At 46.1% G+C, this 17,455-nt stretch overlaps 1 protein-coding gene across 1 annotated transcript in view; it reads left to right on the forward strand.

Moving 5' to 3' along the window:
* Positions 1-17,455, forward strand: part of LOC130127192 (serine-rich coiled-coil domain-containing protein 2-like) — a 114,383-nt gene that overhangs the window by 22,316 nt on the left and 74,612 nt on the right. The window contains exons 2-4 of the mRNA XM_056296762.1: positions 14,981-15,203; positions 15,240-16,459; positions 16,582-16,749. Coding sequence (XP_056152737.1) covers positions 15,010-15,203; positions 15,240-16,459; positions 16,582-16,749 — 1,582 coding nt within the window. The 5' untranslated portion in view covers positions 14,981-15,009. The remainder of the gene's footprint in view (positions 1-14,980; positions 15,204-15,239; positions 16,460-16,581; positions 16,750-17,455) is intronic.

The following is a 17,455-nucleotide window of genomic DNA, read 5'->3' on the forward strand; positions in this document are numbered from 1 at the left end:
TCACATTTTATTAGCGCTGCTGTCAGGACCCTCTCTTTGCTGTCGACCATAGGGCAAGCATGTCCGAGGCCAGAAAAGCTCTTTGAGAAATAGGCCACTCTGCTGTAGGTCAGCACTCAAATTAGGTCAGCTGATGACCTGCCAACACTCTGAGGCAGTCTGTGCGTATTATGTACGACCAGTGAAATCCATAAGGCCTTGACGTGAATGTGACACCCACTATGGTCACAATTTAATTAGCTTTTAATTTTCTTGAACGTTGTGCTGCTGTAAAGCCCCTTGAGGCAAATTTGTCATTTGTGACATTGGGCTACACAAATAAAACTGACTCGACTTGCGTTTGATTTTTTTTTTAGTCCGGAAATACTTTCAAACGAACGCCGCTCCAGTTTTCACCGCAGGGGGGCGCTGTCGAGGGGGGAAGTCTCGCGCTCGGTAGCGTAGAACGCTGCCGTCTCGCTTCAGGCCGCCGACGGGCAGAACTGGAAACGGACGCGGTTCCTCAGTCGTTCGTCATTTCTCGTGTCCCCTGTTGCTAACAGGTTGGTGAATAAACGTTCTTGTATCATGGTTCACGAATATATAAAACATGTTGGTGTAAGAAGAAGGAAGTGTGATTTAAATGTGTGGAATGGACAAAGGTCCCGCCGCGCTGCTCCAGCGAGCGGGGCTAGCGCACCGTTAGCTAGTTGTAATGGAAGTCAATGAGACAAGATGGCCGCCCGCGCTTTTCGCCGTTTTATTTTGTGTAGTCTAGCGAGTCACAACCGTCGGCGTCGCCAGGTCATTTTGCCGGGGCTTGGCTGTAGCCCGAATATAATTTCAAATTTTAAGCCTTTGTGAAGCCCGGAAAAAAACCCCCCCAAAAACAAAACGTAACGTGTGTGAATGTCCGATAACGGCCTGTCAAAATAAATGCAGAGCTCGTGTTTGTGCACGTGTGCGCATGCGCGTGTGTGAGAGAAAGAACGCTTAGTATTGTGACATGGTCAAATAATTGACTCCTCAGCAAACCGTTCAGAGTTAACAAGCAAGCTTTTAATGACCGCAAACCAAGCTAGTCATCATAACAGACACAAGTTCGTATTAGTCTCAGCTTAATCAATGTCTTGGCCGCAGAAGCGAGCTTATCTATTTGCCTACTCTTTACCCTCATGGTGGGAAATAGCCTGTTGTCTAATACGACTTCTCTCATAACGTCCCCATTACCTTCCACCACATCCCCGCTATCTGTAACAGATAGGCCCGTTTTTAACATGTTCAATCTCCCACAACATAACCAAAACATCGACACTTCCGTTGCATTGTGGGTAATATGCAAATGAACTTGGAGCAGGAACACTAGTTGAATTCGCCACAATATTATTCCAGTAAACTGTTAACATTAATACATTTTACTTTTTTTCTGTAGTCTGGTACTGTAGCATGTCAATAAATGTGATAGTAGTTGTGAAGTATTCTGCTTCTACCCAGTACTAATACTAATTGCTAACCACTACTAATATTTTTAACGTCACAATTCATAATTAATCTGGAGAGTAAACAACAGATTTTGAGGTACACATTTCAATTTTTCAATGATTAAGACATGTACTTTGAATGTAAATAAGACGCCAGAGTGCATTAAAAAAGCATCAAAATAGAGCTTGTTTATTAAAAAAATAAAGATGAAATAAAATTGGGGGGAGGCTCCTACCTGACCCCCTAAGCCCCGAATGTCCCCAAATCCTGGAAACGCCCCTGATTCAGAATCAGAATACTTTATTTGTTCCCGAGGGGAAATTGGGTTGTATTACAGACACTCAAGTTCTATTAAGAAAAAACTAACAAGATACAAGATAACAAGAAAATAGAAATAGATAGAAACAAGAAAAACAGAAACAAAAGATAAAATAAGAAACAGAAATAAGAAAAAATATATCAACAAGCATGGTGCACATAACACCCTCGCTATACTGCACTATCGCAGCACAAAACAAACAGCACAAACAAAACCCGACAGGGTAAAGCAAGTCAAAGGGCCAGCCCAGCGACCATTAACTCCAAGTGTCTGACACTGAGGGAGGAGTTGTAAAGTTTGATGGCCACAGGCAGGAATGACCTCCTGTTGTACTTTTTGGCAGAATGAGTCTATTACTAAAACTCGGTCGTATGTGTTTTACAAAGTAATGGCTCGCGGTCATATCTAAAAGGGGTGCGCAGGTAACTGCCGTGGTAGCAGTCGTTGAGAGTGTTTTTGGTGTGATATTAGTGTGTAAATGTTTGCTGTTCACTGTGATGTTAATTTGGGTTTTCTGATTGTAGTTGAGCATACTGGTTAGCTAGTACATCAAACACTAGTTAGTATTCTGTTTTAATTGTTTGATCTAATCGTTGTTAGAATAAAAGGTGCTGACGAGCAGAACGGAAGAACACCGCAAACATTGCCCCTCTCCGTCATTTTTCTTTACCCCTGTTCCTAGCAGGCTGTCCACAATTATTACCTGTTCATGGGATCCCAACCCCTTGGGACCTGTAACATGAACAGCAATATATGCATAGGATAATGGCTCACAACCAGCTCTATGAAGAAGAGCAGATGGATGTTATTGCCTGCAGCAACTGGAGTGAAGTTAATGTGTACAGTAGACTGCAAAGAAGGATGCAGAAGATGATGCTGTGGCCCATAATGACTGCCAGAATTGCCTGGGGGCATTGCCTTAAAATGTTTCCCACATATTCTGGCCTTTATTATAACACTATGTGTGTGTTTAAAAAAAAAAAGAGAAAAACTTAGACCTAAGAAGTGAAAGCGAGTGTTGTCAACAGTTGCCTAATTTCCATTTCTTGCCATGGCTTAATACTCTGCAGAAAAACTTTTTGGGGGACATCACCCACTTGTCGCCAATCATGCTGTCAGTGTATGCTCCCTTCTAACACTGCAACCACCTCTTGGTTCGCAATCATCTGGCTGAATTTGGATTGGGGAATTGGACTGTTGTTGGTAGCATAATATCATACAGTAAAGATAAAAAATATCCATCCAAACAATGTAAAGACAGAATTCGTGAAAATATTCACCTGGGACATTGACCCATCCACTATTGATGAATTTCACATTGGCCTCCTCGCTCCAGTGGGCAGGGAAGAACCTTTGTGTTTGTGTGATGTGTTCTGATTGATTGGCTTATCTTTCCCCCAGTGTTGGGCCGACGCCTGTCTGCTCAGTGTTGTTATACTCTTATCAACGAATAAACGTTCTCTGATGAGATCTTGCCACCAACCCATCAGCCAAATTGGTTCTGGCTGAGAACTTTCTCTGGTCTAGCATCCCCCAAGGAAGATGACCATGCTCTATTGGAAGTTGCTTTTGAGAAATGAACGGACATTTCTGGTAGTTTCCAAACCATGAATTGAGGCCGGTGAAGAATGACTCCACAACCCAATTCTTCCGAGTATCCTGGACATGGTATAAGTGTCCTTATTGTTCCTGTACATAACAGGTAATTTCTGTTATGAAACTAAGCTTGTTGTTCATGTCTACCATGACTGCTGTACATCCAGAATCTTAGTACTGCAGTGAGTGTTTGAATTGAAAAACTTTTCTTTACCATCCATCCATTATCCAAGCCGCTTACATGAATACGGGTTGCGGGATGCTGGAAACTATCCCAGCAGTCATTGGGTGGCAGGCGGGGGGACACCCTGGACAGGCCACCAGTCCATCACAGGGCCGGCACACATTCACACCTATGGGCAATTTAGTACGACCGATTCACCTGACCTACATGTCTTTGGACTGTGGGAGGAAACCGGAACACCTGGAGGAAACCCATGCAGACACGGGGAGAACATGCAAACTCCACACAGAGGACGACCCGGGATGACCCCCAAGGTTGGATAACACTGGGGTTCGAACCCAGGACCTTCTTGCTGTGAGGCAATCATGCTAACCACTGCGCCACCGTGCTGCAGTGGTTACCACATTTTTCAAAATTGGTACATGTCATAGCTCGACATGTTGCATTTCTGTTTATCAGCCTGAACACAATTCATACTTGCTGATATGAATCCCACTGAAATGTGCCCCAGAGGGCTCGCGATAATCACATGCTCAGTTCTCAAGGTCCATGTTGTTTCACTGCTTGCATGCCTGAATAGGGGAGGGTGTGCGTGAGGAAAAATATGTCCTACGGGAAAACTTTTAAAAGAATTTCCCCTGTTCTTGTTTATCTTCTTCAAAAGTTGAATTGGCTAAAGTATTGAGTATTTATTGCATTAATTGCAGTATACAGTATTCACTGCAGTAGACAGGCCAATCTTTTCTGAAGGTAATTTGTTAATATAGTTTGAGTTGCAATTGTGATATCTGGGCTGATAACGGTATCTTTAGTGGAACTGTTTGGTCTGTTTACACCACTTGCGAATAACTTGCTGTCAACTTTGAGTCGTACTCAGCATCTGTAGTCAGGATGAAAAGTGTGAGGTGTGTATTTGCAGCAGGGGGCACTCAGACGGACCCCACAGTGCTGGACTGGAGATATCGGAGTCCTCTCTTTCTCCTCTCTATATCTATAACTTCTCTTTCCCTCTCTTTCTACCAGTCTCTCTCTGTTTTTCACACTCTCACTCCATTTTTCCCACGCCCTACCAGACAGACACACACACGTGGCGTAGACCTTGCTGCCAAATTCTTTGGTTCTCTCTTCTTACTTTCTATCTGTGCAGCAGTTTCCAGCCTACAGTATGAGAAGGTGGCAGACAGGACAGGAATAGTAAATGACGCAGGCACATGTGCATTAAGGCATGCGCGCACACACACACACACACACACACACACACACACACACACACACACACACACACACACGCACACATGCAGTGTGTCAGGACTGTAGCCCCCCTCAGTGTACTTAAAACTTGGAGAAAGTCCAAGATAAGGGCAATAAAAAGGAGATTAAGAAAAGAAGGGAGGAGCGATGCAAACAGGCAGAGGCAGAAAGGTGAGGAAAGGGAGTGCCTCAGGTATGCAGGGAGATGTAGAGGCATGCATGGAGGGGGAGAGCGAGAGCGAGAGAGAGTGAGAGAGAGAACATCTCATTAGCACACTGGGCTCAGCTCATTCATCAGCTTGCCTTCATTCCTCCTGTGTGTCCTTGGCCACTGCACAGCAGGCTGGCCGAGCAGAACAAATCATAGCCTTTTCCCACTGCAATACAGGACAACTAACGCAGCAGCAGGTCACAGCGTAGCGAGAGAATACCTCTAATCGTGTTCACAACAAGCGAAAGTTGCAGAACAAAACTTGGGACTTGATCCATTGCAACACCCAGGATGCAGAAGGCTACAGTACATAGATACGCAAGAATAGCTGTGATGAGAGTGGTAATGCAGGTTCGACCACCTTAGTGGGGTATTACGTGGTTTTGCCAAACTGCAATATACCATCATGCACCTTTCCACTGCAGCAAGCTGCAGAATATATTGTAGACTCCTGTTCATACTGATGGGATTCAGTGTATTATTAGACCATAGCAGAATCCTTCAACATGTCATTCTTTGAAAATTAATTACATTTAAAAAAAATAGTTTGTTTAAATTATCAGTCAGTTTCTATGAGTAGATTTCCCTTTTTTGTGGTGGTGGATATCTCCCATTTCAAACAAAAGCTCTTTATATACTTAGTCTAACGTGCAGTGGTGATGATGATAATCCAGTATTGTTATGTGCATTAAAAATACAATAAAATACTTGTGCTCTCTGCCTTGACATATTAAGGACACCACACAAAGACAAATATGCAAAATACAGCACAATACATAATGTGTGCACAATGCAGTACACAATATACAAATGTACAGTGCAACATAATGCAACATAGTAATCTTGTTCAGCAGGTCTTGCAGACTTGTAATCATATCTATAATGCATAACCTTATATTTATAGCACTAGTGATAATTTTTACACCAAAACAGCGTAACACCGTCATCACTCTCAGCAATGTATTGATAATTTTTTATGGTATGGAATATACGTGTGATGACAGGAGGACTTGGCCATGCTGACAGCACTAATCTTAATGCTACGCCATAGGGAAATGTCTACTGTACCTTCACCTTAACACATGCGCATCCACCCGTATTATTTCCCTCACACTGAAATCACAAGTTTGTCCACTGACCCACCCGCAGTTGTGCAATGCTTTTCCCTTTAGTATTGATAGTTACATCTGTTATTCAAGTGTTATAAAATGATGATGACCCTGTGATGTCAAGTTTCCTCTTTCCATGGTGGCCCCCAGGGAGCACATGGCTCAGGCTGTTCCCTTGTGTGCTCTAGGTGTGTGTGTGTGTGTGTGTGTGTGTGTGTGTGTGTGTGTGTGTGTGTGTGTGTGTGTGTGTGTGTGTGTGTGATCCCTAGCGTGTCATATGCTAGCGCTTGCACGGAATTCTCTTTTCTAGATGTGAGTGGTGTTTTTGTTCCTCCGACCACGTGAATTAAAACAAGGGATACCTTCAAATGATCTGGCTATGGATATTTGTGGTTATGTAATTGTGCAGATCAAGCTTTACAAATGAAACAAATTACACAAGAAGGCATAGTTATAATGCAAGTCTTTCTTAGCCATGGGGCTAACAGTGAACAGAGTCCAAGACGTGACCTGAAGTTTCTAGCATGCTCATATTTGTAAGTTAAAATGCATAGTGACACATTAAAGCCAGGGATTTCATGCAGCTTGCAGGCACACTGTTTTATTTCCATGTTTCTTTTCAGGCCCTGCATAAGTAAATTATTTATTTACCCCCCCTTTTTTTGTGCCCCCCCCGCCCCCTTTTCTCCCCAGCTGTATCCGGCCACTTACCCGACTCTTCCCGAGCCACCTCAATCGCTGCTCCACCCCCTCTGCCAATCCGGGGAGGGCTGCAGACTACCACATGCCTCCTCCGATACATGTGGAGTCGCCAGCCCCTTCTTTTCACCTGACAGTGAGGAATTTTGCCAGGGGGATGTAGCACATGGGAGGATCACGCTATTTCCCCCCCAGTTGCCCCTTCCCCCCCTGAACAGGCACCCCAACCAACCAGAGGAGGCGCTAGTGCAGCGACCAGGATACAATATCCATATTCAGCTTCCCACCCGCAGACACGGCCAATTGTGTCTGTAGGGACGCCTGACCAAGCCGGAGGTAACACGGGGATTCGACCCGGCGATCCTCGTGTTGGTAGGCAACAGAATAGACTGCCATGCACCCGGACGCCCTAAGTGAATGATTTGTCTATGAATTTTGAGTGATTGTCACCAAAGAAATATCTTATAAACAGCCACCACTGCCCCATCTGCCCTAGTGAACCGCTAACGTTGAAGTCCTGCAAAAGGCGCTTCTTCAATAATGAAAGGTCTTTTCTGTCTCATCTATGGTAACCCTGCTTGCTCAGCACCCTCTTTTCGTAGTTTTATTGCTATTATTATCATAATCATACAAAAATCAGTTATGCAGTATTTAAACATCATCATAATCAGTGTAAACTCAGAGCATTTGATACAGGGGTTTGTTTTGAAGCCAGTGGTACAGAGATATGGACAACTCATGTAATTACCCAACTCATACATGCATGACTAAATAAGTCCAAACATCTGCAATTGTATAGCAATCACTATGGTTGCCCAGTGATTAGCACTGTTGCCTCACAACAAGAAGGTCCTGAGTTCGAACCCCAGGCCGTCCCAGGTCCTTTCTGTGTGGAGTTTGCATGTCCTCCCCGTGTCTGCATGGGTTTCCTCTAGGTGCTCTGGTTTCCTCCCACCACCGAAAAGACATGCATGTTAGGGTTAATACTCCTCCTGTGCCCCTGAGCAAGGCAATGGAAATAAGAACTGGAGTTGGTCCCTGGGCGATGCAGCTGTTCACTGCTCCTATACAATAGGATGGATCAAATGCAGAAGACAAAATAAAGTGGCTTTCTTCTTACAAAAGAGGGAAAATTTGCAGGATTTATTTGGCAATACAGCAGAGGATTCTTTGCATAGAAAACTGCATAGATGTGCAAAACTCAACAACAATTGGCAACAACTTGAGATACAGTTTTCAGAGGTCCTGATGTTTGACGGAAAGTGCCTCTGGAAATCTGCTTCCAAAAGCATTTTTGCCAGATTGTCTAACCAGGAACCATCCGGTCCTTGTATAACCAAATTGAGAGCTGTGTCCACATTCTTGGCCCAAAGTCAAACATGTTTTCTTTCGGTGGGTGTCGGACTCTGCCAAGGTTGTCCCTTGTCTCCGATTCTGTTTGTGTTATTCATGGACAGGATCTCTAGGCGCAGCCAAGGTGAAGAGTGTGTTCATTTTGGGAACCTCAGAATTGCATCTCTGCTCTTTCCAGATGATGTGGTTTTGTTGGCTTCATCAGAACGCAACCTCCAGCGCGCACTGGGGCGATTTGCAGCTGAGTGTGAAATGGCTGGATGAGAGTCAGCACCTCCCAGTCTGAGGCCATGGTTCTCTACTGGAAAATGGTGGATTGCTCCCTCCTGGTTGGGGATGAGTTGTTGCCTCAAGTGAAGGAGTTCAAGTATCTCTGGGTCTTGTTCACGAGTGAAGGTAGGATGGAGCGGGAGATTGACAGGCGGATTGGTGCAGCATCAGCAGTAATGTGGACGTTGTACTGGACTGTTGTGGTGAAGAGGGAGCTGAGCCGGAAGGCAAAGCTCTCAATTTACCAGTCAGTCTTCGTTCCAACTCTCGCCTATGGTCATGTATTTTGGGTAGTCACTGAAAGGGTGAGATTGTGGATACAAGCAGCTGACATGAGTTTCCTCTGTAGGGTGTCTGGGCTCAGCCTTAGAGATAGGTTGAGGAGCTTGGACATCCAGAGGGAGCTTGGAGTAAGCGGCTGCTCCTTCGCGTCGAAAGGAGCCAGTTGAGGTGGTTCGGGCATCTGATTAGGATGCCTCCTCGGCGCCTTCCTTTGGAGGTTTTCCGGGTATGTCCAACTGGGAGGAGACTCTGGGGAAGACCCAGAACTCGCTGGAGGGACTACATGTCCAATCTGGCCCAGGAACGCCTTGGGATCCCCCAGGAGGAGCTGGAGGGCGTTGCTGGGGAGAGGGACATGTGGAGTGCCTTACTTAGCTTGCTGCCACCGTGACCCGACCCCGGGGAAGCGGCTGATGATAAGATGAGAGATGTCTTACCAAGCAAACCATCTGAAATGTTAACTTGCATTCTCTTAATTTCTTACGTCTGCAGGCTGGGTTAAGTGCTCACAAGTCTAGTCTGGTTGGCTGCTCTTAGAGTACCGATTGGCTGGCTGGCAAGCCGATAGTTTAAATGACTTTAACTGTATGACTGACTGGCAGAGTCATCTGGTTTGACCACTTTCATTTACCTGTCAAGGCATTTTTTTCATGAAAAATATCTGGGGGGGGGGGACATCAGACAGACTTAAAATAGCAAGAGGACCAATTTGAAAATCAGGTTTTTACCTTTTGTGTAAACGCACTACCCCCTCCTCCATACTCTTTTGTCTGTGACGACTTTTACGTTTTGCATTCCTGGAATTTTTTTCAACACTTAACCACACTTGCATTTTTTTGCCGCCCACGATACAAGCACACCGTTTTACTGAAGGGGTCAAATCCCAGAAAATCAGACTCATGTTTATTGGCCATATAGGTTTGCACTACATGGAATTTGAGTCCGGTTTCATGGCTCTCTCAGTGTACTTAACATAGAATAACAACACTACAACACAACAATGTTCAGATATATACACAAGGATTGACTATATACAAGGCTCAGCGTTTTCGGTTTTTACCAATTCTCACCGAAAAATACCCAGATTTTTTAAAAGGAGTAGATCAGTCACTGAAAACGCTGAGCCTTAATTATATACAGGGGAAATAATAATAATAACAATAATCATTACGTTTATATAGCGCTTTTGTAGACACAGTATAATGGTGCAGAGAATATATCAGAGATGCTGAAATAGATGTTAGCAGGTTACTTACATACATGCCTGAGGTTGATGGACGTGACGGAGTGTACCAGTGTATGTACAATGTACAGTACAGTATAGTATAGTATAGAATAGCATATAACATATAAATAAATATATGTGAAGTGAATAAACAAGTAAACAAATAAATATATATGTGTATGTGTGTGTGTGTGTGTGTGTGTGTGTGTGTGTGTATATATATATAAATATACCGTTTACCTTTTTTTTAAAATTTTTTTTTTTACTTTGTTAGAATATATAGGGGGCAGCACGGTGGTGCAGTGTTTGGCATGGTCGCCTCACAGCAAGAAGGTACTGGGTTCAAACCCCGGGGTAGTCCAACCTTGGAGGTCGTCCCAGGTCGTCCTCTGGAGTTTGCATGTTCTCCCCGTGTCTACGTGGGTTTCCTCCGGGGTTTCCTCCCACAGTCCAAAGACATGTAGGTCAGGTGAATCGGCCATGGTGAATGTGTGTGTTTGTCGGCCCTGTGATGGACTGGTGGCCTGTCCAGGGTGTCGACCCGCCTGCCACCCAATGACTGCTTGGACAGGCTCCAGCATCCTGTGACCCAGAGAGCAGGATAAGCGGTTTGGATAATGGATGGATGGATATATGCGTGTGTGTGTGTGTGTGTGTGTGTGTGTGTGTGTGTGTGTGTGTGTGTGTGTGTGTGTGTGTGTGTGTGTGTGTGTGTGTGTGTGTGTGTGTGTGTGTGTGTGTGTGTGTGTGTGTGTGTGTGTGTGTGTGTGTGTGTGTGTGTGTGTGTGTGTGTGTGTGTGTGTGTGTGTGTGTGTGTGTGTGTGTGGAATATATAAAACGTACCAACCAATTTTTTTTTATCCCTACAGAAAACAAACAATGTTTTCTCTTCTTCTTCAGTAGCCAAAATGAAGCCAAACATGCTTTTGTTGTGGAAAATGCCGTCCTCACCATCCCCTTCTATCATTGGGCCATGTACTGTCTGACGTCTGTGTGTGAGAGAGAGATTTAGAAATTGCCTAATGTGTAATATGCTCATGTGGAGACGCAGAGAAATGGCATGGGGTGTGTCTCATAAAAGCGCCATTATTGAGATTACCATCTGTCTTGGGTTGTGGAGAGCATTGGGTTCAGCGCTGGTGATTGTATTTATTAGGTATGGGTGTGTGTATTGTGTGTGAGAAAGTATGTGTGTGTGTGTGTGTGTGTGTGTGTACTCAGGGCGTGTACTGAAATGGTGGTTAGGGAGGAGTAGCAGACGACCAAGAGAATCTGGGCTTGTCAGCATCAGGGCAGAACCATGGAAAACACACACACACACACACACTGAATTTAGCTGTGGCCGTAATGTTATCTTACCTTGTCTTAGCCATTACTTAGGGGCCAATCCGATGATAAAAATAGAGGCAATGGCAAAATGATGAAAGTGAATTGCGAGCTTTAGGATTTGCCACCTACTGTGTTGCGCTTGCAAACACACCCTTGCTAAGTTAATACCGCGCTTCTTATAAAGATGCTAACGACACCGAATATGCTTAGTATTTCAATGAAAATTTTAAATTACACTTGAAACTATTATTATAGCCATAGTTGGAGTAGTCACTGATGCTGCTTCACTCCTACAGTAGATCCAGGTTTTGACGTTTCTCCGTTAAATTTGTATTTTTTTAGATGCTACGCTGTAGAGAATAATATAAAAGAGGGAATAGTATCCACTCTGCAACTCCTGACTTCCTCATACAATACCACGCCTCCTCTCTCGGCACCCTGTCGTATGCTTTCTCTAAATCTACAAAGACGCAATGCAACTCTTTCTGGCCTTCTCTGTACTTCTCAATCAACATTCTCAAAGCAAACCATATCTGTGGTGCTCTTTTGTGGCATGAAACCATACTGCTGCTCGCTAATCGTCACCTCTCCTCTTAACCTAGCTTCTATTACTCTTTCCCATATCTTTATGCTGTGGCTGATCAACTTTATACCTCTGTAGTTGCTACAGTTCTGCACATCGCCCTTGTTCTTGAAAATCGGTACCAGTATGCTTCTTCTCCACTCCTCAGGCATCCACTCACTTTCCAAGATTGTGTTAAACAATCTAGTTAAAAACCACAGGTATGTCATCAGGACCAACTGCCTTTCCACTCTTCATCCTCTTCATAGCTGCCCTCACTTCTTCCTTGCTAATCCACTGAACTTCCTGATTCACTACCCCTACATCATCCAACTTCTCTCTCTCTCATTTTCTTCATTTATCAGCCCCTCAACGTACTCCTTCCACCTTCTCAGCACACTCTCCTCGCTTGTCAGCACATTTCCATCTCTATCCTTGATCGCCCTAAATTGCTGCACATCCTTCGCAGCTCGGTCCCTCTGTCTAGCCAATTGGTACAAGTCCTTTTCTCCTTCCTTAGTGTCTAACCTGTCATACAACTCACCATATGCCTTTTCCTTTGCCACCTCTCTCTTCGCTTTACGCTGCATCTCCTTGTACTCCTGTCTACTTTCTTCATCTCTCTGACTATCCCACTTCTTCTTTGCCAACCTCTCCCTCTGTATACTTTGCTGTACTTCCTCTTTCCACCACCAAGTCTCCTTGTCTTCCTTCCTCTGTCCTGATGACACACCAAGTACCTTCCTAGTTGTCTCCCTCACTATTTCTGCCGTGGTTGCCCAGCCATCTGGCAACTCTTCACTACCACCCAGTGCCTGTCGTAACTCCTGCCTGAACTCCACACAACAGTCTTCCTTCTTCAACTTCCACCATTTGATCTTCAGCTGTGTCTTCACTCGCTTCCTCTTCTTGGTCTCCAAAGTCATCCTACAGACCACCATCCGATGCTGCCTAGCTACGTTCTCCCCTGTCACCACCTTGCAGTCTCCAATCCCTTTTAGATCGCGCTGTCTACATAAGATATAGTCCACCTGTGTGCACTTTCCTCCACTCTTGTACGTCACCTTGTGTTCCTCCCTCTTCTTGAAATATGTATTCACCACAGCCATTTTTATCCTTTTCGCAAAATCGACCACCATCTGTCCCTCCACATTTCTCTCCTTGACTCCATACCTTCCCATCACCTCCTCATCACCCCTGTTACCTTCACCAAAATGTCCATTGAAGTCCGCTCCAATCACCACTCTCTCCTCCTTGGGTACCCCCTCCACCATGTCGTCCAAGTCACTCCAGAATTCTTCTTTCTTGTCCATCTCACACCCAACTTGCGGGGCATATGCGCTGATAACATTCAGCACTACACCTTCGGTATACAGCTTCATACTCATCACTCTGTCTGACACTCTCTTCACCTCCAGCATGCTCTTGACATACTCTTCCTTCAGAATTACCCCTACCCCATTTCTCCTCCCATTCACACCATGGTAGAAGAGTTTGAACCCACCTCCGATATTCCTGGCCTTACTCCCCTTCCACCTGGTCTCTTGCACACACAATATGCCTACCTTTCTTCTTTCCATCATATCAGCCAGCTCTCTCCCTTTACCAGTCATAGTGCCAACATTCAAAGTTCCGACTCTCACCTCCACATGCCTACCTTTCCTCCTCTCTAGCTGCCTGTGGACATGCCTTCCTCCTCTCCTCCTTCGCCCAACAGTAGCATAGTTTCCACCGGCACCCTGCTGGTTAACAGTACCGGTGGCAGTCGTTGGTAACCCAGGCCTCGACCGATCTGGTATGGAAATCTTATTTATGATCCGTATATTTGATTTGGCAAAGATTTTATGCCGGATGCCCTTCCTGACGCAACCCTCCCCATTTGTCCGGGCTTGGGACCGGCACTAAGAATACACTGGCTTGTGCATCCTCAGTGGCGGAGTTGCAGAGAAGTATGTAGGAGTGGTGCAGGATATGTATGAGGGAGGTGTTACAATGGTGAGGTGTGCAGTTGGAATGACAGATGGGTTCAAGGTGGAGGTGGGATTACATCAAGGATCGGCTCTGAATCCTTTCTTGTTTGCAATGGTGATGGACAGGTTGACGGACAAGTTCAGGCAGGAGTCTCCATGGACGATGATGTTCGTGGATGACATTGTGATCTGTAGCGAGAGTAGGGTGCAGGTGGAGGTATGCACTGGATAGAAGAGGAATGAAAGTCAGTAGTACCAAGACGGAATACCTATGCGTGAATGAGAGGGACGACAGTGGAATGGTCAGGATGCAAGGAGTGGAGGTGATGAAGGCATACGAGTTTAAATACTTGGGGTCAACTGTACAAAGTAACGGGGAGTGCAGTAGAGAGGTGAAGAAGAGAGTGCAGGCAGGGTGGAGTGGGTGGAGAAGAGTGTCAGGAGTGATTTGCGACAGAAGGGTACCAGCAAGAGTTAAAGGGAAGGTTTACAGGATGGTTGTGAGAACAGCTACCAGCTATGTTATATGGTTTGGAGACAGTGGCACTGACAAAAAAACAGGAGGTGGAGCTAGAGGTGGCAGAGTTGAAGATGCTAAAATTTTCACTGGGAGTGACGAAGAAGGACAGGATTAGGAATGATTATATTAGAGGGACCGCTCAAGTTGGACAGTTTGGAGACAAAGCAAGAGAGGCAAGATTGAGATGGCTTGGACATGTGTGGAGGAGAGATGCTGGGTATATTGGGAGAAGGATGCTGAATATGGAGCTGCCAGAAAAGAGGAAGGCCAAAGAGGAGGTTTATGGATGTGGTGAGGGAGGACATGCAGTTGGCTGGTGTAACAGAGGAAGACGTAGAAGACAGGAAGAAATGGAAACGGATGATCCGCTGTGGCGATCCCTAACGGGAGCAGCCAAAAGTAGTAGTAGTATCCACACAAGGTTTTGGATAGTTTTTCCACCCACAGTGTTGTAAGTACATGTCATGAGGCCTCCAGTCCTAATTCAGGCCTAGCTTGTTTTGTGTGATTGTTTTACCACAGTTGTGATTACAGATTTTTAAGTGGTATGATCCAAGTCTTTGCCCATCTCTCAATTTTCTCTTCTCTCATTGTTTTAATTTCCATCCCTTTTAATCCGGCTCTTTCACCCTCTTCTAGGGTCTCCATGGTGAAGTGGGCAGGATCTGATGTCAGCCCCTCCTCTCATCGACCTTCCCGCCATGCCCACCATGGTTTCAAGGTTGCCCAAGTTCGGCTCGCGAGCCACCTCCGGCACACACACCGGCAGCACTCAGGTGTCCTCGGCTGGTTCTGTTCACACCAGTGCTGTGACTGGCAGTGCCACCGCTGGTGCCCAGCCCATGAACGGATCCTGCCACCAGTCAGTCTCAACTCCTGCCACAGGGGTTAAAGGCAGTCCAGCTGAAGCCCTTTCCTCGGCCAAGCAGAATGGTTTGATCCACATGCCGCCTTCATTTTCAATGAAGTGGAGAAATGGAAAAGGAGAGATGCAGAAAAGAGGAGGTGATGTGGAGAAAGAGAGCAGGGAGAGGAAAGGTGTTAGTGTGGGGCCAAATCGTAGTAGCAGTCATCTCCAACATCATCTGTCAACGCAGCGGGCATCGCCTCAGCGGTCACCATCAGCAACCCAACGCGAGATCAAGAAGCCGAGCATGTCCTACGCTGGAAGGGGGCGTGGTTTTGGCCTGGCTGTGACAAGGTCTTTATTGCCGTCACCCCAGTCAAGCCCAAAAACTTTTGCCACATCTAAAATTGGACAGCGTAGCACTAAACCAGAACTGAACCCACCAGACCTGACAAATGAGACAAAACAGAGCATGAATGGCCATGCCAGTACCAGACAACGCGCTAATGGGGCTAACAGTTCTCTCAGACTACCTCTGAGTTTGTCTCGGCCAGATGGGCGGGTCAGTTCCCACCCTGCTTCTCGATCAGGTTCTCCGCTCCTCATTGACCAGCCGGCCTTCCGCTCCCAGTCCAGCGACAGCCTCAGGTCTACAAGCCCCGCTAGCTCATCCGTCAGTCTGTCCAAAGAGGACAGGCTTCGCTCTCGAAGCCTCACCCAGGTCAGGAGGCTTCCCTCCCCTACACTCACCCCACCTTACAGCTCCTCATCCCTCCCCTCCTCGCTTCCTCGCTCTCCCACCATCACCCGATCCTATTCCCTCAATAGGGCCGCCGAACGGGGATCCAAAGAGCTGGCCTCGTCCGCCACCCGGGCGCTGCCCAGAGCTGCTCTAGCTAGGTCGCCCCTCACCAAACCCACTCCAGGGGGAGAAGGTGTTGATGTAGGAGCAACAGGTGAAAGTGAGGGCTTCGACTGTGCCAAAGTTCAAAGTTCAGCGGCTCCAGTCAGGTCTGAGGTCACTGCTCCCTCCCTCCTCCCCCCTTCCGCCTTTAAGAAGCCCCTCCTACCCAGCTTTGGATCCACCTCCAAACCAAGTGCCCTCAGCTACAAGCTTACACGCCCGTCACTCATTAAGCAGCCCACCCTGCTTTGCCCGGCTCCAGGAAATGCATCAGAAAATGACCAGGAAGTGAGCCAAGAACTTACAGGAAGAAGAAACTCTGTAGAGACGCCTCCAGTCACCCCCTCCACTACAGATGAGAGCCCAGGTATTAATTAATCAAATCTGCTTTTTTTCCCCTCACCATTGTTTTCTGTAATCTGATCATTTTTCTTTGTTCTCTTTAATTCTTGTCCTTGTACCAACAAACCACCCCTCACCCCACATCAGGCAGCACCCCCGGGGCTCCAGGGATGGAGGGGCTGTCGGTGGAACCGGCATCTCATGGAGATGTGTCCATCTTGGGTGAGACACTGGAGGACATGTCTCTGTCGTCCACTTCTTCTCTGGAGCGGAACAACACCAGTCAGGAGTATATGGATGACTTTGATAACTTCGGTGAGGAGTATTGGAGAATTCATATAATGTTGTTTTGTTTTTAATGCTTATTGAGTTATGTATCTAAGTTTACTTTTTTAATTAGTACTGCAGTCATTAAATCTAATAAAAGTAAGTTAGTCTACATCAAATCAATATCAAGAGTGTAGGCTGCTGTAATAATGTGAGTTAAAATATATAATTGGGCGTCCGGGTAGCGTAGCAGTGTATTCCGTTGCCTACCAACACAGGGATTGCCAGTTCGAAACCCTGTGTTACTGTCGGCTTGGTTGGGCGTCCCTATAGACACAATTGGCTGTGTCTGCGGGTGGGAAGCTGGATGTGGGAATGTGTCCTGGTCGCTGCACTAGCGCCTCCTGTGGTCGGTCGGGGCGCCTGTTCGGGGGGGGGATAGTGTGATCCTCCCACGCACTATGTCACCCTGGTGAAACTCCTCACTGTCAGGTGAAAAGAAGCGGCTGGCGACTCCACATGTATCGGAGGAGGCATGTGGTAGTCTGCAGCCCTCCCCGGATCAGCAGAGGGGGTGGAGCAGCGACCGGGACGGCTCGGAAGAGTGGGGTAATTGACCATGTACAATTGGAGAGAAAAGGGGAGGGGGAAAAATTGAAATAAGTGAATTGAAAGAAACTGAATTAACTGCAAAGTAATGTGTCATCTGTCATTTCCTGTTTGAATAAAGTTTCCTAAAATCGGGATCAGTTTT

This window comes from Lampris incognitus, chromosome 17 (genome assembly GCF_029633865.1).
Source record: "Lampris incognitus isolate fLamInc1 chromosome 17, fLamInc1.hap2, whole genome shotgun sequence".
Classification (NCBI taxonomy): Eukaryota; Metazoa; Chordata; class Actinopteri; order Lampriformes; family Lampridae; genus Lampris; species Lampris incognitus.